This window comes from Sander vitreus, chromosome 23 (assembly GCF_031162955.1).
Source record: "Sander vitreus isolate 19-12246 chromosome 23, sanVit1, whole genome shotgun sequence".
NCBI classification, from domain to species: domain Eukaryota; kingdom Metazoa; phylum Chordata; class Actinopteri; order Perciformes; family Percidae; genus Sander; species Sander vitreus.
Genome location: NC_135877.1, coordinates 18062325 through 18079136, shown reverse-complemented (window position 1 = coordinate 18079136; position 16812 = coordinate 18062325). Strand labels below are relative to the sequence as shown.

Sequence of the window (16812 nt, the reverse complement as noted above, 5' to 3'; positions counted from 1 at the left end):
AAAGGGGAAATAAAAGCTGGAATGTGCCTGCAGAGGTGGCACACTGGATCAGCACCTAAGCCAGCGCCTGGGTCCATCAAGAAGTGCCAGACTCCCAACGATCGGTGCTGACTAGCAGGACAAGACTTGACTGAACAGCTTTAGCCAATTTAGTGGAAGTAACAGATGTTGGCATTTTCCACTTGCCATTTAAACAAAAGATTGACAGAGAGCTGACACTTTCACGGCAATCACCGGCAACACAGAGCTTGCTGGGACTGAGAGTGGTGGTAATTTTGCAGGATGGCCTTGAGAGGCATTAACAAGCCAATGATGCAGTAAAATCAAATGGGTTCACGGTTTGACACACATTTTTCACATGCTCTCTGCTACCACATTACCTAAAAAACAATATGAAATTATTCATTTTTTGTCTGGAATTAAGGCTTAGAATGTTTTACAGGTAGACTGCAGTTTTAGATATAAAACGTTCTCAGAGGCAGACCTGCTCCATGTACAAAAAAGCCTAATCTCACTGGTTAAATTAAACCTCAACATTTAGAGTTCAATCCAAGGAAGTTTTAGAACAATAGAGAGAGGGTCGCTTTCATTTCAAATAGTCTGATCCCACAGTCATATTATTATATAATTTGCCAGTTATCCCAGTTACAGTATCGCCTTTATTATATTTGTCCTTATCAAAACATTTGATAAGGACAAATATATGTGTTTTTGTGTGAAGAGAACTGAGCCGGCTTGCACAGCTTATCACGTATTATAATCTTGAGGTTTTAGTTTTAGGATTTAGGATTTCTGTCCATTTTTTAACCTTTCAAGACAGCATAAAAATAAACAAAGTCTTGAAACTAAAAAACATCTTCTTTTAGTTTGGACAATGTCACTTTATTGTGGTGTGTTTTGCCAAGAGCCAACTCTCCCTTGATAGTGCATTCAGTTGCCAGCAGGAAGGTTGGAGAGACATATTCATTAATCTGTGAGTGTTTTCCACTTGAGTTATGTTTGAACACAAAATCTGAGCTTGTTAATATTTATAACTTCATCACAGCATTCAACTTTGTGTTATAATGCACATTCAGTGGTGGAAGAAGTATTCAGATAATTTACTTAAGTAAAAGTACTAATACCACACTGTGAAAATACTCCACTACAAGTAAAAGTCCTGCATTTGAAATCTTACTTAAAAGTATGTATTATTACCAAAATGTACTTAAAGTATCAAAAGTAAAAGTAATCATAGCGCAGTAAAATGTTCCCTGTCTGTGTTTTTTCCTATTATATCTGATGTTTCTGGATTAATATTACTGCTGCATTAATGTGTATGTTGCATTTTACTGCTGTAGATGTTTAAGGTTGTGCTCATTTGAACACCGTTATGTACTGTTGGGTAGTTTAATCTACAGCAATGCATCATATTCTATAGGATCATCGTATGTTTGTAGCGTCGCTGTCCTGTGAGAACAACGTATCTCTAAAAAGTTCATTTTCATGGTGTCAGCAAAACAGCCCTGTTTTCAGCTTTATGACGAAGCATTTTCAAGCTGATCCAAGGGACTTTTTAAAGACTTTATTTAGCTTAAGAAGTAGTAGGATAATTATCTCAACCTATGAAGAAACACTTAATTTTTCAGTTTATCAGAAAAGAAAATGTAATCTGAAAAGTAACTAAAGCTGTCAGACAAATAAGAGTAGAGTAAGAAGTACAAAATTTGTCTCTGGGATGTGGTGGAGTAAAAGTATTAAGTTGTATAAAAGGGAAATACTCAAGTAAAGTAGCTTGAATTTGTACTGAAGTACAGTACTTGAGCACAGTAAATGTACTTCCCTCCACTGTGCACATTTCACCAGTATAGAACCTCCCTAATCTCTAACTTCATATCTCACATTTTCAGTGTAGTAACTTAAGTAAGGACAATTCTGGCACAAAATGAACCTAGGGGTTAATAACATATGTGTACCGAGTCGATCGTTCTCTGGGATCTGTTTTCATGCTAATTGAATGTGTCTCTAGCTTGAAACAAGCTACAGCAAACCGGTGATTAGCTGCTAACGCTAGCTTTCAGGGCAGAGGATAAATCGCTATTTTCTACCACTAACAAGGCTCGAAATAGCACCACACTTCAACGATAGCATAATGAGGGTCCCTACATGCAAACCAAAGCATTGAGAACTTTGTAAGTGTACAGACAGTTTATTAAAAAGATAGATTATAAAGACAGTAGCGTTCATGGTTACATGCGAACGACGAACGCCGTGCAACCAGTAACCCGTAACATAGCTCAAACACAGCGTTCGTGGTTCGACTGGTCATGACTGTTTTCCAAGATGGCACCTGCATGTAACCATGAACGCTATAGTGGTATAGAATAGAGATTTACCCTCTGCCCCGAAAGCTAGCATTAGAAGGTTTGTGGTAGCTTGTTTCAAGCTAGAGACACATTCGATTAGCATGAAAACAGATCCCAGAGAACGATCGACTCGGTACACATATGTTATTAACCCCTAGGTTCATTTTGCGCCGGAATTGTCCTTTAACACAACATATTTGAGACACCATGAATACAAATGGAAACAAATAGACAAAATAATTAGATAGATTTGATACACAGATTAGTAAAGTGGGGAGCTTGTAGTTTTACAAGCCGGTTAAGCAGGTATTACCAGTCTATTGAGGAAACTGAAATCAATGCTTTTTAAGACTTTTCTAGACCTGGAGATACCCTGCTTTGTCATAATGAAAACTATAAGTGAAATACAATTTTAAGATGACATATCAGAAAAGGCAATTTGATGCGAGTGGCACTGGCATATGAGTTGCTGCTTTCTCCAGCAGTCAACTCTGTCACCTACAGACTGTCAAGACACTCAGCTCAACAACACAATGACAGCTCTAACAGCCTGCTGCAAACACAGTGACACCTATCTCAACTATAGTCAGCAGCAGACAGCTTAGTGCACCCTGGTGCATGCACTCAGCTACATCATGCATACACACACAAACACACACACACACACACACACACACACACACACACACACACACACACACACACACACACACAGCGGAGAGACAACATAAAGTCCAGATGGGCTGAAAATAATGAGAGACCTTGCAACAGACTTCTCCCTTCAGCAGTCATAATCGCTGCTCCTTCATTCTACTCAGCAGACACCAAACACCTGGCAGCCCACCCCTCATTTTAATAGAAAGGAATAACAGACAAATTAGCCAACTTTAGGTATGTTTGTATGTTTTTTGGTCTTGTCAGTGCTTACTACTCTGAACGGCAAAGGGAATACTTCTTACTAAGGCAATTTGGACTGCCACATCTGAAAAATATTCAATATTGAAACACAATGATGAAAGACAAATTACAGTTCACATCATGGTTGATTTAAGGAAGAAGCCCAATGGTGGTCATACATCCAACAAAACAATAGATAAAAATAAGCCAAGACTTTATCTGAAAAACTCCAAAAAGACCCATCAAAACAAAAAAGTATATTATAGTCTATATAACACTCTGGGTTTTGCTCACCAGCATTCAGCTGTGGTTTCTTGCCGCGGTCCGAGGGGGGAGAGAGAGAAAGGGAGAGGAGAAAAATCGATGCTCTGTTGACAAAATCAATAAGCACTCTCCTTTGAGGAAAAACAGTGAGTGATGCTCTAAAATAACTTTAGGATCTACAGCTTTTGGCCTTGCCCCGGAGCGTGGTGTGGTGATGGAGGTGGCACTGGATGTGACTTGTTTACTATGAGCCATCCAAAACTGATGTTTTGGATGGCTCATAGTAAACAAGTCCTTTAAGCGTTTCCTTTAAAATCTTGAAACCATACTGAGAATAAACTGTGGGTCAGGTAGAGTTTTTTGGGGTTAGTACCTGAGATACATAAAAAGCGACTGATTTTCTATTGGGAATCTTGTTATTTAGTAGCCAAATGTTGAGTGTTAAAGGACAGTCAAAGTCAAATTATAGCACTTACATTTTGATTTTTCATACAGGTGCCAAGTTTTTAATTAGATGCCATTTATAAAGAGTTTACAAGTCACCATAACTAATCAATTAATTAAGGGTGCCATAAATAGCTTAAAAAAATCCATTAATAGGCGTTAATTTTGGGTTACAAGATTCTGAACAAATCAGATCGTTTTTCCTCTGACGTTCCATTTATTTATAACTTAACATTTACAACTGCAGATTAGAAAGATTAAAACCCCTTTATTAGTGACTTATTCACATTTATAACTGCAGACCTAATGATTTATTACAGTAGAAAGTAAGAAACCCATGAGAATTTATAAATGACACTGTTTATCCTTTGGTTGTGATCTGGCTATGTTTTAGTAATCCATTTATAAATACTTGTAAATGTTGCAAAAGTTATTAAGTTGTAAAATTCTGGTCCAGATGCTGTGCAGATGTTTTCCAAAAGTTCGGAAGTCAAACTGTCCAATCAGTCTCATGGATTTTTCACAGCCTGGCAACAAATGTTCTGTTTAAGTGCTTATAGCTGATCTATAAAGCTTTTATTACAATAAAAGCCTTTGTTACAATGTATAAACCCTTCATGTGTGCCTTATTAGAATGCAGTACAAGTGTGTTTGTGCTCAGAGCCTGCAAGCCTGACTTTGCAGAGAAGTTCTGGCTACATCTCCAGTTCTTTCGGCAAAATCCTGCTGAACACCTCTAACCTTGGACAAAACATGAGGATTTGTTTCTTATACCTCTGAGGATACTGTGGCACATTTCAGCACCGGAGCAACTACTTGTACCTCGCATATACAAATGCAAACACAAGGTAAGGTAAGGAGACAGTCTTTTAGTAAAGGAAGTGTCAGAGATGTGACAGGTTCATATTTCAAGCTGGCAAACCACCACGATAAGCAATCAGCTCTCTAAAGAAACTGAGATTTTTTTGTCCCCCAAATAGAATAGCTCTGATTAACAAAAACCCAAATAAACACAATGTAAACTCTTTCTTTAATAACCCTTAAATGGTTATGTCAGTACCATACTCATTAGTATACTCATTGTGGCATTTCATCAAAGCTCACAATGACTGATGGAATGCATTTTAGCCAGTTACAGTGAAAATCAATGCATGAACCCAGCCCTGATCTTAGTCATCAAGCGTGTGTCTTCCAGTGAAAGGCACTACTGTGTTCCTTAATTAAAGAAACCTGAGTCCCAGAAAGCAATAAAAGCATCCCCTAATTAACTACATTGTGTGAGTGTCTTTTCTCGAGATAGAGAGAAATAGAGCGAGAAAGTGAAAGAGAGAGCGAGAGGGACTATTGGCAGCAAGCGTACTGCACTTCAACTCCCAGCACTTATCTCTTGTTCTGCTTAGCAACATGGCATAGAAATTTGAGTTTCTCTAATGGGTGGGTTGCGCATGATGAAATACATTTTTGCTGGTCCTCATGGCTCAAATCACTTTTTTCAGCACCATCATTAAAATGGTATGGCACTAGAGCACTAAACAATGAAAAAACCTTTTAAAGTACTTTCAACATTGTGAGTGACATATACTAAACTCTACTGTAATTCCTCCTTCTACTGTCTTTAAGTCTGCCTTTGGACAGTTTTTCCTTCTACAATGGGTGTATGGATAGAGGGTATTGTGTTCTGTATAAATTGTAAAGCCCTTTATGTGTGATGAAATTTGTGATGTTTTGAGAAGTTGAAGTACCCACATTTGCACAAGACATTGTGTGGAATAAAACACAGAACATAAATCTACAAAGTTGATTTAGTCCGTTTCTGATTCCTATAAGTCATGATAAATATGCAAGTAAAGATTTGATTTAATACAATTTAGCCCATACAGTAGTAGTGCAGGACTCTCTGAAAAAGGCCCAAATATTTCCATTACAACTGGGCGCCTTCATCTGCAGAGGAAGATATTTTGATACAGTCAAAAGCTTCAGAATAGCTACTAAATGGACCTTGTGGTGAGATAGTCTTGAGACTGTGAAATCCTTTCAAGTAAAGCAGTCCTTTATATTGACCCGGATCAGCATTAGTTTTTGCCACTTACATTGACGAATACTTCAAATTGATGTCATAAATATCAATGCCAGTCCTATAAGATGTCTCTGTCCCAACTCAACTCTGCATTTAAAAGGAGTTCCATCTCTACATCCCTGGGAATACATAGCACTTTATATTTGACAGAAAGCTTTTATGAACTGGATTGAGTTTGATGGATGCATTTAAAAGGGTGTGTGTTTGTGTGTGTGTGTGTGTGTGTGTGTGTGTGTGTGTGTGTGTGTGTGTGTGTGTGTGTGTGTGTGTGTGTGTGTAATATTGCATCTGGGTTATATCCACTTCCAGCAGCTGCAACAAATCCAATGTGACAGGACCCTGTTGGTCAATTAACCTCAACATTATAGCTTGTTATGCTTATGAGAGCAACACTCTGTCCGCGCCCTTTCCCCGCTGTGGCTTGTTGGCTTGTTTAAGCAAACAATGCGATTGCAACACGGAGCATCTCCTGCAACAATGACTGGCTATATAGAAACTGATGACTGATGAAAACTGTGTGTGTATTTCTCCTCTTGTACCAAAAACCCGAGCTGGTCTATTCATTTGTGATTTGGTTAAATTGGGTATATCTGTTCCGTCTGGTCTATTATTCAGATTATTATCAGAAAATGTAAACCCATTGAAATCCAACAGTGCATGAGATGGATTTATACCAATAATGTGAAAATGACACAAGACAGAAGAGCGCTGATTGTAATTCATAGACACAAAAAAGTAGAGCAGTTACATTTGGTGCATAAAAAAGAGCTCTGTTTTTTTGCCTTCAGAGTAAAAGCGTATTAACACTGAATATATATATATATATATATATATATATATATATATATATATATATATATATATAATGATTCGGTGTTCCACCGTTCAGCTCATCTGGCCATTTGAACTTGGGCAACACAAAACATAAGCAAATATAAGTAAACAACTTCTGAGAGTGAACTGTTGGACCTAAATCCCACTGGCACCTTCTATTACACAGGCTTTACATTTTCAAAATACATTTTAAGAGGGAAGTTTTTAGCCACACTAGACTGAAATATCTCAACTCAACTATTGTATGTTACCATGACATTTTGTATGTACATTCATGCTCCCCAGAGGATTAATCTTACTGACTTTGGTGACCCCCTGAATTTTCCTCCAGTGCCAACATAAGGGTGACATTTGTGGTTTTGAAATTTCACTCAGACTATTGGATGAATTGCGACATATTTTGCTGATTTCAATTCATCTCTGTGTCATGGCAGTGTTGGCAGTGTGTTTACATGAACGGTGTGTGCCTTCCTTCCCTGGCGGTGGTGCATGGGGCTCAGAACAGCTGTGGTCTGCTGAAATCTGCCGGATGACGCAAAACTTGTCACGGAGGTCCACTGAGATTTCATCAGACCACAGCTGCTCTAAGCTCCGTGCACTTGCGCCACGAAGGGAAGGGACACACCTTTTATCTGAACACACTGCCAGACACTTCCACACAAAGATGACACAGAGTTGGTTTGAAATCGGCAAAGTATTCCTATTCACAGTTTGTCCAATAGTTTGGTTTGGAACAGAGGCTATCTTGAAAAGGGGTCAGCCTTCAGCTCTCTATAAGGATGGATGTTGACATCCAAAAGCCAGATATCACTTAAGCCTGAAAAGACTTATATAACAAAAATAAAACACAAACTGTCTGGGCTGTTGTTCATATTCAGCTATTTCTGAGTGTTCACAGGTGGCAAACAGAACAAACAAGTTATCATGTTTACAAAAGCTCCAGCACAGAGACTCATAACGATAAATAATCAAATGCTGACAAAATCTCTGAGAAGAGAGAAGATCTGTTTCCCATCTGTTGACTGAAGATTTAGAGGGAAAGCTGGTGCTGGTTGAGACTGATCTGGCTTGGGTTTGACCAGCTCCTGATGGTGTCTCATGGCAGGCAAACTTTTGCAAAGCGAGGGCAAAGAGTAGACAACAAGGGCTTGTCACCAGAGCAGCAACAGATAGAGACGAATGGCTCTGTTGATCCAGCAACGTAATCCCTCTTAATAAACTTTGCTGTCTGATGACTGTGAGCAGCCACAAAGTCAAACAAGTTGAGACACATTCAAGCTCTGGCGTATCTTTTTGTGTTTGCCCTTTCCTTTGCCTCCAGTTACACCACTAAATATTTTAGTCTTATTTTTCTGTATTTTTAGCTGTAACCATCAGCTGTATGACTCGTCAGTCAGCACCAACAGTGAAAGACAGTCGGTCGGTCCCAAGAGAGCTTTTGTCACAACACAGTCCCAAAAGTCAGTACCAGAGTGCACAAGAAAAAGCTTTTTTAATATATATATATGCTGTTGTGGGACACAGAAAATGAAGACAACATAAATGAACATAAACAACATAAATGCTGTCTGGATTTTGTCAAATATAAAAAAGAGACCTGCTTCTGTTTACTGTTTACTTAAATATAAGGTTTGATAACAATGCAAGTTTCAAGTGTTCTTGAATTCTTAAATTAGACAAAATATAACAGATTGCTCCACTAGAGGCAACAAAACATATATTTCAATTTAATCGTTTTGTAGCTTGTAAAAATGTTTGTGAGTGCCTTTGGCTGCCTAAAAGCACAAACCCCCTAATAAAAAATGTATTATTTTTTTATTTATTTTCTTAAAATGTCAATCGCTTGTCTGTGTTATTTGGGGTAATGGCTGGTGGAGCCAGCAGTCATGGATCAAACAGTTTCTGTGCTCAGAGGTTAATTGTTACTGGGAAGTAAAGCCTTAGTACGTGTTTAGAAAACGTACTAAGAAATTCAATACACTGGTTTCCTTGGAGGCAACCCCTTTGCTCAATCTGAAGTCACAATATGGTTGAGTGTGATTACATAGTCGGAATTCACTCATTGTGTGTGTGTGTGTGTGTGTGTGTGTGTGTGTGTTCACATTCACAATTCATAAATTGATAAGACGGATTTATTTTTGTTGCAGAAGGAATCGTTGTACACATTTTTTGTGCACCACAATCATGTTGTTTTAATTATCACGTATTGCCTCTGGTTTCCATCCCTTTAGGGGGATGCATTTCTCTACCTTTCTCTACTTCTTAAAATGTTATTTTTATTTAGTGTGTATATCCAGCAAAAAAACTGGTTCCAGCATTTCCAATGTGAGGATTTGCTGCTTTTCTTGGTTTTACATATGTGTAAATTGAATATTTTGGGGTTTTATAGGAATTAATCCTTTTTAAAGGAATTTGAAGACGTCACCTCGAGCTCTGGGAACTTGTGATGGACATTTTTCACTATTACCTGACAATCCATAGACTAACAATCAACAGAATAATTGATAAATGCTCAACAGAATAATTAAATGTGTTAGTTGCAGACCTACAGCGCATCAAAAAGAATGCGAAAACCATAACAAAACTATCTCTTTATGAATAGACCTTACCAAACTGGAAGGTGAGATTACTGGATAAAATATGCACATAAACATACTATATATTTGGGACTTTTCCTTGAAAATGTTTAGAATAGCTAAAAAAAAAAGCAAGCACAGTAAATGCAGAAAGACTGAGATAATGTCTGCTGGTTTTTAGATGCTTGAGCCATCAGCCAACAGCTGACCAACCAAGGCAATAGCTCAGAGATATATGTCCTGCAGATCCTGATGACCAGAAATTCAGCAACAAGTTAGGCCAGTCTGACAGAAAACCTTCTGCAGCAGCATTAGCTGAGCATGCAGCTTCTACTCTCGCATATTCCTTGTTAAATCTGCCACCTGACTTTCTCTAGACAGTATCGATATTCCACGGAGTAAACAAGTCTGGGGTCATTCATCATCAGTTTGGCAGCACCTGGGAGCAAACGCTGCTTTTGATTGAGGGGATGAGGTGAGAAAACAGTAATCTAAAACCCTGTGTAAAGGACAGATGTTTTTTTGGGAAGCTCTCAGATAACTTTTCTGCCTAGGGTATACAAAAAGAAGCCCAGATTTAGTTTTTTTTTCTCAGATTACAATGTCAAAATTTGGAAGCAATAATGAATCGTTTACTTTTAAAGATGATGTGGAAAAAGTTGTCAGGCTTGGGCTAGATGCTGAAGGAATAGCAATACATTTGCAATACCGAGCTAAAGGGGACATCAACCTCAGTAGCCTCATATTGGAATCACAATAAGGAACATTGTTGACCCTATTTATTTACCCTTGGCACAAAGCACACAAATCAAAACGTGTTTTCCATTAATGAAAATGTGTTATTCAAGAACACATGGAAAATAAAGTTCACTAGCTGAAACCATGAGTTATCTGACAATAAAATGAGTTCTCTGGAAAGAGGAGCACGACTGGTGGTGTCACTTGTGTCTTTGCCACAGAAATAGGTCTTCTCTTCCACAGTAGCTTTTTCCTGTTGAGAGAATTACTTCCACATGAACCTGTGGATATATTTACCTTTAGATAACATTGGATCTCCACACAGTGCTTTATCCTGGATGACACCATACAACCATATTCTCGAAAACCTAATACTGCCAAATTCTTTAGGCAAAAACATGTAGTTGTGGAAATATTTAGTTTGGTGATAAAAGGACAGAATGTCTACCTCAAAGGAAGTTTTTCCGCACTAAATGCTTGCTCTTGGGGGAATTGTTGGGTCTTCGTAAATTATAGAGTGTGGTCTAGACCTATTCTATCTGTAGAGTGTCTTGAGAAAACTCTTGTTATGATTTGATACTATAAATAAAATTGAATTGAATTGGTGTGTTTTATTATATGGAAATGAAGAAACAGTTTTGACATAGAGCACAAGTAAGCAGCAACAACTAAAGCCAGTTACGCACAATTTAGCAATTTATCATGTCAAACTCTTAAATCGCTGTTGCCAGATGTTAATTGCCACTCAAATAATTTAGTTAGTAACTCCATCTGAGCCATTCAGTGCAAGAAATACTTGAATTTGTTGTTGACTCATGCATGTAGTAAATTATTTGTTCACCTGATTCATTGAAAGTCTTTTATCAAAAGCACGAGTAATACTGGCCTATCCTTGTGCGTCATCAACAAAGGTTCACTCACACTTGAATAATGTTTTGAGTCATGTTCACACTAGAATCACACTGAATGGACTGAGTGGTTTGAATCAGAGGGAATGTATTTATAGACATCACATGTAGTTGCGAGGCTGCTGAAAAACAGCATTGATGAAAGCTGTAAAGCCTTTTTAATATATTTTTTGAAGTGTGACGTCAGAGCTAATCGTGGCCAGTCTAAAGTACTTACATAAAGGACTTGCATATTTCTGTGATACGTTTATTTTGTATGTATCAACATGTGGTTTACGCATAGAAAGTAAATAGTTTTACCTGTTTTCCTGTTACACTTCTCAGAAATCAAAATAATTTGGAGGTGTATTTCCAGTAATCCCATTTCCCGGGATTAAACCCTAGTACATACATACATGAGTGTGATAACCATTACAAAACACTTTTGACCTGACGAAGATCCAACTGGGATGGAAACAAGGTCTGTTTGGATGAATTGTGTGGTTTTGGAGTCAGTGTTTTTGAAGGGGCAAAAACACATCATGAATGTTAAAGTTGTTAAAAATTGAAATTACCAATTATTTTCACTATTGTATGGTCTGACGATTATTTTTGTGATTAATTCAATAATTGTTTGGTTTACGAAATGTCAAAAATAGTAAAGAAAGTCCATCACAATTTCCCAGAATGCAAGGTGGCGCAGCTGTGGTCTGCTGAAATCCGCCGGATGACGCAAAACTTGTCACGGAGGTCCACTGAGATTTCGTCAGACCACAGCTGCTCTAAGCTCCGTGCACTGGCGCCACGAAAAGAAGGCACACGCTCCTCATCTTGGAATTGTTGTACCAACAGTCCAAATATTCACTTTACTATCACAGAAGACTGTGGTTGGGTCACTTATCAATAAATGAACTATTTGTTTCAGCTAAAAAAATGGCCCACTGTTATACCGGAGAAAGTGGACACACTTACATGGGATTTTGTTCAGCTCATTCATGAACTTGTCCTTCAGCTTGGAAAATGCCTCATCCTTCTCACCGGTGCCCGGGCTGGCCATGTTGGTGGTGTTGGAGCCAGCTGTGGAGGAGGAGGCGGTGGTGGGCTCGGGCGCCGCCAGTGCTTCCCTTCGACTCTCAGTCATTATGGCGATACTGGGCAGCCAGACAGATGCTGTACAAGTGGAGAAAGAGAAAGACCAAACAGAGTGGGTTAGATTTTTTTTTTTTTTTGCCGCTGTGACAGATGCATGTCAGAGGCAGCGAGCACGCCTTGTCAGATGACTGAGTTGACGCAGACCGTGTGAGCAGCTGCTGGCTCAGCCTGGGTAAACATCAGCTTGGGTCCAGAATGAATTCAGAACAAAGCTACTCACTCATTGTTTAAACTCCAGATTAGCATCACAGAGCAGAGATAAAATGATTATTTATTACTCTCATACAACGCAGGCAGTAAATCACAGCACTGGTACTGGCTTAATTGAAATTCTGTGCTATTAGAAGTCAACCGAAAGCACAGTTAATAATGTTGCAATGAAGGGAAGATTACTCGTCCACTATCTTATCACACCATGCTCTTTGTACACAACAGGTGTATTTACTTTACATTCAGGCCTTTTTGTGAGCGGGACGAAGGAAACAATGTGCGGTTTATGTTAACTGGTGCTTTGTATACGTTTCTGTGTGGATACAGTCATGTATAATGTACTGTAAGTCGCAGCAGCCTCACCCCTGAACATGTTAGTCATCACCTCACTATCATCGTGGAAGGATGGTTGAAATGAAGTTTCAATACTGCCAACAGAATGAGTCACTTACAATATATTACTATAACATTAAAGACTCTGTGACTTCATGGTGTTATAAGAACCAAAATATATACTCCTCTGCATTTTTGCTTTATAAATAACTAAAATACTTAAAAGCTGTGGTAGGCAATTTGTTTTGGTGTTGTTGGGCAACAAATAGGGCTGCACCATATGAGGAAAATATCTAATTGTGGTTATTTTGACTGATATTGCGATGGTGATATGATCCACAATAGTGGAGGGAATGATGACTTTTATATTTATATTCCCATTTTCATTGAAAAGTAATAAAATTAAAAAGAATTAAAATGATTATAGTGTGATTTTTCCGAGGATTTGTACCAAACAAAGATTTTTTCTTTAGTCTGTTCTATACCCTTTTTGGCCGGGGCGTCTCTGCAGTGCCCCAATACTTAATTCAGAATGGTTTGACACATATTTTGCATTTTAACAAATATTGCCCCCCCCCCAGTGATTGGGATATTGCACTAGTTCATACAATTGCAATTAATTGTGCAGCCCTAGCAAAATTCCCATTATAATCTTTCAACAGATTGTAATTCAGGTGGTCTGAGAGAAAAATAGACTTCTGCACCTCCTCTTGGCTCTTTATTCAGGCTTTAAATAATCTAGGCCGTGATGAGAGACTATGGCCAATCACAGGTCATTTCATAGAGAGAGAGAGAGAGAGAGAGAGAGAGAGAGAGAGAGAGAGAGAGAGAGAGAGAGAGAGAGAGAGCGAGAGAGAGAGAGTTCCTATTGGCTGTTCTGGCTATTCTGTTCAGGAAGAGGTCTCCCTCTACTTCAAATCGTGGCGTTTTTTTTCTTTCTACCCACTGTAGCTTTAATCAGTTAAAAAACAATAGTTGGAGATTCTTTTTCCCTTTAGTCAACTAATCGATTCTTACCACTTATTAGTTTCTCTCTATAAGGAAACTGTGTAAACAAGTATGTACTGGAGGATAAATCTACACATATTAGTTTTACCTAAATATTGTCATGCATAAAACAGCATGGGTGAAATTTGGAGGCTGACAAACATTAAAAATATATAATAAAACTGAATATTAATTATTAGGGCTGTCAGCGTTAACGCGTTAATCGCGATGCGATTAAGGGCCGACGCAATGCGATTCATTTTTTTTAATCGCATTAATCGCATGCCGGCATGTGATTCATTTATTTTACACTTCACTCGGCTTTGCGTCGTGCCTAACGGCTACTATTTTGACCCTTTGGCGCTGCCGTACTTCTTCATAACACATCTTCTGCTGCAGAATGCAGGCAGGCTGCCGGCATGGAGAAAGACAGCAGCAACACACTTCTGAATGGCGCTTTTCTTTTAAAAAAACTCCCGGACGGCTCAGTAGACAAGTCGAAAGCCATATGCACATTGTGTAAAGCCGAATTAAAATATCACCGAAGCATGTCAAGCTTGAGCTACCACCTACGAGCTAAGCATATTAACGTGACGCAGTTTGATGCTAGCAGGCTCAGGCAAAGCAGTATTTTGGAGAGTGCTACTAGTTGACTAGTAGACTTGCGGATGAAACCAAATCCCAAAAAATTACTACAGCTCTTGCAAAATGGGTGGCAACTAACGTTAGACCTGTCAGCATCGTAGAGGACTCGGGTCTTAAAGACGTGCTACGGTTGGCATGTTCTGACCCGTCTTATACACTGCCATCGGGGGGGACAGTAGTTTCACCATACACAGCCTGTATGACACGGAGAAAGCAGCTAAACTGGAACTGCTGCCAAGTGCAAACGCTGTCTCATTAACCGGTGATCACTGGACGTCAGTGAGTAATCAACATTATTTAGGAGTTACTAAACACTATATTGACTCTGGCTGGACTTTGCTCTCGTTTGCCTTAACGGTGGTTGTTAGTGTTACATCTCAGTCAATTGTTCTCAATCCTTGTTAAAAATGTAAAGGTTAAATGTCCTGCTGTGGCATCTGGTTTTTGGACCATTTTGTTTGTACTGTATAAGCAAAGTGTTAATGTTACATCTCAGTTAGGTTAGGTACTTGTAGGAATTGTGCAATAATGACAGATTCACACATTTGTTTACAGTAAATAAATAATAGTCAAGTTCATAAAGTCACTTTCTTTGCATTAATTTGATTCCCAATCAAGATACACTGGTAAGAATTGCTTTCCATTGTTATTATGTACTTAAAAACAGTTCTGAAATGCAAATAATAGAATTTTAATTGTGATTAAACATGCGATTAATCACGATTAACTATAGAACTTCAGCGATTAATCGCGATTAAAAAATTTTAATCGTTTGACAGCCCTATTAATTATTATTAATTTCTATGAAAACATGTTTTGATTGGAAAATAAAGAATTATTGACTGTTTAAGTGACTGTTAGTCAACACAGGCATATTTCAAGTGTTGTGTACTACTTAGTATCATGACACACGACTTTTGGGCAAAGCTGTAGCGCTGTGACAAATCTACTGCAAACAAGAGCTATTTATTGTCCACTCTTTCTGTGCAGGTTATTATATGTAATTTGGCTCTGTCACCATAGCAATCAAGGATAATGGCATACTAAAGTTGTAGAGCTTTTCCACTAGTACACAGTGAAGGTTGATGGCCTAATTCTCCTCCTTTGCCACAGTACACAATAAACTCATATTTTCCCATTTATAGTATTGTTTCACAGAGGGCATTGCACTGGTGTCGACAGAAACACTTTTAAAGGCGTTTATGTGATTGAAAAATCTAATTCTTATCCACAGAAAGGCCTCTAATGATATACGTTTTCTAAACCTCAAAGAGCTGAGCACAAAATGTGGTGGCAATTCATCGTAATATAATCTTTAAAAAAATGAAGGAAAAAAAAAAGGAGCTGAAATTCAATTCATGTTTCTTCGAACGTATACAATTAAGTTTGCAAAGGCAGCGAGGCAATTTCGACTGAATTACATATATAGATATGAAGTGTCTTTTCAATATTTGTGCTTCTCAGATCTCAGATAGACAAAGCTGATTAGTAATTATTAGCTTTACAATAATTCTCTAGGGAAAAAAAGCAAACTATGTTGTTGGCCACTATGCAGCTTCCACAGAGTATTTGTGTGCAGCATATTCCCTTGTTTACTTAGTTCTGACTGTAGTTGGTAGGGAAGGGGAAATCATTTCTCATTCTCTGAACTGTATTCCAGATTTCCCAGCCGATCTGGGAATTCAGTCTGGCAACCAGCCACAACCCTGTTTCTATCAAATCTAGGTTATCACCGTTACTGTTGGGACTAGTGTCAGCAAGAAACGCAATCAGCTAGATTTATAAACAAAGAACATTTATCTGTGCTAAAATTGATTGGCCATCACATACATACAAGGACTGTTCTTGGGAAACTTATTTTAAACTTAAATGACTTGCATTTATTTCAAGCTGTCGACTGGTAATTGGATCCCAGAGGCAATGAAAAAAACACCTACTATATAGCTCAACTAGGGCTCAGTGGTTAGCGCTGTCGCACGACAGCGATTAGGCACTCTTGAATACTGGGATCAATTTCTGTTGAAGAATAGAGTTTGCATGTTCTCCCTGTGTTTCCATGGGTTTCCTCCCACCACCAAAAACATGTATGTTAGGTCAGTGCCCCAGACTGGAGTTTGTCCCTGTGGCTGCACCTATAGGCATATAGAATGGGTTAAATGCAGATGATAAATGTAATTTCTTCGTGAATGACAAGAAAGGCACCTTTAACCTTTTCAACAGTGTTGCGGAAGTTAAAATCCCATTAATATTCAAGGATTTTTGATTATTAAAGGTCCAATATGTAATATATTTACTGTAATAATCCAAAAATGACCCCAATGCGTCATCAGATATTAAGGAAACATGCTAAGTTGAAATACTATCTTTTCTGACAACAATGCTAAAGCCAGTATTTCCATTCCATGACGGAATTTCTGTTTGTG

At 38.3% G+C, this 16812-nt stretch overlaps 1 protein-coding gene across 2 annotated transcripts in view; it reads right to left on the bottom strand.

Annotated features, from left to right (window-relative positions):
* Positions 1–16812, bottom strand: part of syt1a (synaptotagmin Ia) — a 94445-nt gene that overhangs the window by 32222 nt on the left and 45411 nt on the right. For both annotated transcript variants that reach the window (XM_078242974.1, XM_078242975.1), the window contains exon 2: positions 12035–12232. In XM_078242974.1, the coding sequence (XP_078099100.1) occupies positions 12035–12203 (169 nt within the window). In that variant the 5' untranslated portion in view covers positions 12204–12232. The remainder of the gene's footprint in view (positions 1–12034; positions 12233–16812) is intronic.